General features: G+C 27.1%; 1 protein-coding gene across 1 annotated transcript in view; it reads left to right on the forward strand.

Annotated features, from left to right (window-relative positions):
- LOC108693988 (zinc finger protein 425-like) overlaps positions 1–2,260 on the forward strand; it is a 2,799-nt gene extending 539 nt beyond the window's left edge. The window contains exon 2 of the mRNA XM_018203234.1: positions 2,055–2,260. Within this exon, the coding sequence (XP_018058723.1) occupies positions 2,055–2,260 (206 nt within the window). The remainder of the gene's footprint in view (positions 1–2,054) is intronic.
- The last annotated feature ends 2,044 nt before the right edge of the window (positions 2,261–4,304 follow it).

Here is a 4,304-nt window from a genome sequence, read left to right on the forward strand (position 1 = left end):
AAAATGGTATCTTAACAGGTTTAGAAGTATTTAAAAACTTTTGTGGCAATTTTTGTGGCAATTTTTAACAATATCAGCAATATTTTTAATAATATTTTAAAATTTCCAGAAAAAAAGAAATTATTTTTCCAGAAATGCAATTCTCAATGCAATATTCCCAAAAGATTTTACAATTATTTGTGTTTTTTAAAATATTTTTTGATAATATTTTTCGATATGATCTGAACATAGATATTCTAAAAATATTTTCGAATGTTTTTAAAAATATTTTCGAATTTTAAAACATTTAAATTTTTTTAAAAACGTTTTGTGCCGTTTGGGTTATGAACAAATGAAATTTTTTTTTAATTCAACAGTCCTTATGAAACGTGACACTTGTTTAATGTTGTAAATAATGAAAAGTATATTTGTGTTGAAACTTATCATGTTTCATAGTTATAATAATAAAAATGATTCGAAAGATATTCGGTGCTTTATACGTAAAATATTATGAAATTTCATATATTGTAGCATCTTTTGCTATGTAAAATAAGTTTATTATTAACACAAATATGCAACGTTATAGATTATATTGTTAAATAATTGTCTAAGGCAAAACTATCGTTAAGTCATATCTTTTTATGATAGATTATTGTAGAAATTATAATACACGTCTTTCTAAAGTATGGAATATTAATATACTACTTATATTTATAACAGACATTTTGTGACATGATCTTTTTCTATTCTCCATTAAATTTGTTAAATTAATATGAAATTAACTTCTTCTGATAGAGACTCGCTTTTATTTTTATAGACTAATAAAATTCCGCGAGTGACTATCAGTGTTTATTCAATCAACACGGTATGTGCATATTATTATTTTCACTACACAGTATAACATTTTTTTTAATACAAAATACTTGCTGTAAAATTTAATATTTTTGTATTTGTTTTCAATATTATCCAGATTAGGCATTAAAGCGATATGAAAAGATCTAAAAAACTAAATATTTTCAAAATTAAAAAATTAAAAATATATATTTAATATTTGATAGTTTCTTGATAAAAAGAATGTCACAATGGAAATTTCTTTGCATACGAAAAAATTTATAAGAGATTTTTTAATTAGCAAAAAAATTACCGTCTACTGATAAAAAGGTGGTTAAGGTGTAGTAATTATGTGGCGTCAAGATTAATAATGAGGGATACTAATAAATGCATGAGAGAGTTCGATTATGTTCATCGCAAGTTTATATTTTGCTTTGCCATTTGTTTCGTGCTTATTCTGTCTTTGTTTTTAACAATTATATAATCCGGTCTACGCCGACAGGAACGGCTGGACTATTTACAAGAAGAATATGAAGAAAGTAAAAATATAAAAGGTGCGTAGATCCAGGCTTTCCGTGTGCGCTCTTCTCCTCCAGTGTGTTTTTACGAGAAATATTAATACATACTCGGTTAACAATGAGAGGATTGGTCATTGATATTCGATTCATTTTTTTAGTCTACCTGAAATTTTAATCCTATTTTCTCTAAAATAATTCTGAATTAAATTAAAACTAAATGTAAATCAAATTCTGTACATATAATATTGTCTAAAATAAAAATATTGAGATAATATTAATAATTTTACATAATTTAGTTTTATATTAATAATTTAATCATGATTTTTGTACTATATTATGTTGTTATGTTTGATGAAAAATCAAATGTTTAATAGCATTTTCGAGGCAGTAGATTTGAATCAAATTCAGATTCGGATTAATGACATCACATATTCTATTTTATTTTCCGATTGGACGAAGTTATGATATTTTTGGATTAATCGATCTAAGTTACTGTACTCGAAAATGCCAGTTTAGTTTCATTTTTATTTATTTATATTTTACAAATTATCAAATATTTCTTTTCAATAATAATCATAACGATTGGGAAAAATTTAATTATTTTTTTCTGTAAATCTGTAAAAATAACTCGTGAAAAAATAACATTTTGGCGAATATCAGCGACTATCGAAATGAAATCAATTTAAACGATTTGTATTAACCCGGATATGTAATTTTTCTTTGCAGATTATTTCCCTGGGAATCAGACCAACCTGCACACCTGCAAAAAATGCGGAAACATGTACGTGTATTACAGCTCATTGACGAGGCACATGAGGGAGGAATGTGGAAAAGCGCCGAAATATCAATGCCTATATTGTCCAAAAAGATCGAAGTTACATTGCAACCTTTTGAAGCATATGCGAACGAAGCACGGCTTTGAGCAGGGCTGAGAGTTCCGAAAATGGATGGTAGGAGTGATGGTGATGATGTAGTCAGGGGACAACAGAATGGGGAAACCAAAGTTAAATTTTAAATATACAAGACTGTTAACAATATTTCTATAGTCGCCCAGTAATTTTATCAAGTGTAATAAGATTTAAGAAACGTTAACAACTCTACAAGTTTTACGTTTGCATTTCGAGCGTTCACGTGCACTTGTCAATCCCTTTAGTAGCCGCATAATCTTCGCGTAAGACGCGAATTGTAAAATAGTGTAAATTTCTGCATGAATGCCTTTGTAAATAAATATTTACTTGGATGTGTATAAAACCAATACTATTACTCTTAAGCTTCGAGAAATTTAATTTTTTTTAACTTTAAAGTGCCAAATTTAGAAAAAAAAGTATGAATAATTACTCTAACTCTATTTTTCACTTACGAGATCTCTGTCTTTTGAGAAACAAATCAAAAGGTAACTATTATTTTTGCGAGAAATAATACCATTCTTATATCGTTATATTTCGTTAAAATAAATATGTATTAATTGCAAAATTAAAGAGATGAAGTAAGAGCAAATTTTTCTATATATTATTATTAACGGTACTAAAAGCAGGATTGTGCATGCATAATAGTAACACAATAAGGTGTTACTAATATACTATTGATCATGTAAATTTATATTTTCATCTTTTGAATTGTTAACCATATCCAATATAATCTACCAATGCGCTTTTTATTTAAAAAAAGTGGATTAATTTGTTTTCTCATAAAACAACTGCTGTCCTCTATTAAACTTGAATAATCCCACTGTGTTATATTGAAATTTAAAAGTATCGATATTCAAACTGATTATTTGTTATTGTGTCATTAGCTCTGCGATTTACATTATCGAACTGTTTGTTGAACAAGAGATCTTGTTATATACCGGGAAGCATGGTGTAACGAAAATTAGAAACCGAGCCGAGACCCGTTCACATTTGTCCGAAAGACGTTGATGTTTCTCGTGTGTTCTGATCGAAGTCGCTGACAAACCTACGTATTGTTTTCTTTTTCAGAGTGCAATACTTGTCTGGCCTGCTCGAAGACATACAAATGGAGGAAATCGCTGCATCGACACGTACGCGAGAGCCCGGAATGTTGGCCAATTCTTCTTACTTCCGGCAACGGCGAATTTATCCGGCAGATCCAATACAAGATGTTGCACAACATCAAGATCTGAATATGGACCGAGTTTGCAACTGCAATTGACTGTATTCAATGAAACGCCTTTTGGAGGTGCCAATTGTTATATTTGGAATATTTTTTATAAAAATAAATCTTATTTTATTGTGGTACGAAGCATGAAAACAGATAAAATGTATCGTTATTTATTAATGAAACTAAATATTCCTTTCCCATAAGTTTTATTAATTTAATCATGAAGAAATAATTTGGTAATAAATATATATTAAGAATTATGTTCTATACGTATAGATATATGTATAGAATATATTCTATGTATATACAAAAAAAGAGCATCTTTAAGATCGCTTTTATTTATACCGTATTTATTATTTAACTTTAATTAACGATTTGGATTCGAAGATGTCATTTATTAAATTTGATTTAATTGTTTTTGTTCATATCATTCATTTCCTGTATGTACAATAATATATTAATTTATAGAAATAATTAAAAAGAAACTTCATCATGTTATTTTCTTTAGAACTACTGTGATTTTATTTTAAAAAATCACGTAATTAATGATTCCTAAGCCTGAAAAAATGCTATACATATAGAAATTATATACTTATTATATACAGATTTACAATTATATACAGAAATGTATTATAAATGCGGAAATATTTTATATATAGAACAATATGTATAATATTTCCGTATTTATATATTTATATGAAATATAATATGTCTTATTATCTTAATCCATTGTTGTGCACTTAGGATGATAGATGTAGAATATTAATATTTTAGTGTTATTAATATGTTTAATAGCAATCGAAATTAACCAATTATCTTAATCCTCCTTCATCGAAAAGTTTTTTTTTTCAGCAAGAT

The sequence above is a fragment of the Atta colombica genome, unplaced genomic scaffold, assembly GCF_001594045.1.
Source record: "Atta colombica isolate Treedump-2 unplaced genomic scaffold, Acol1.0 scaffold112, whole genome shotgun sequence".
Classification (NCBI taxonomy): Eukaryota; Metazoa; Arthropoda; class Insecta; order Hymenoptera; family Formicidae; genus Atta; species Atta colombica.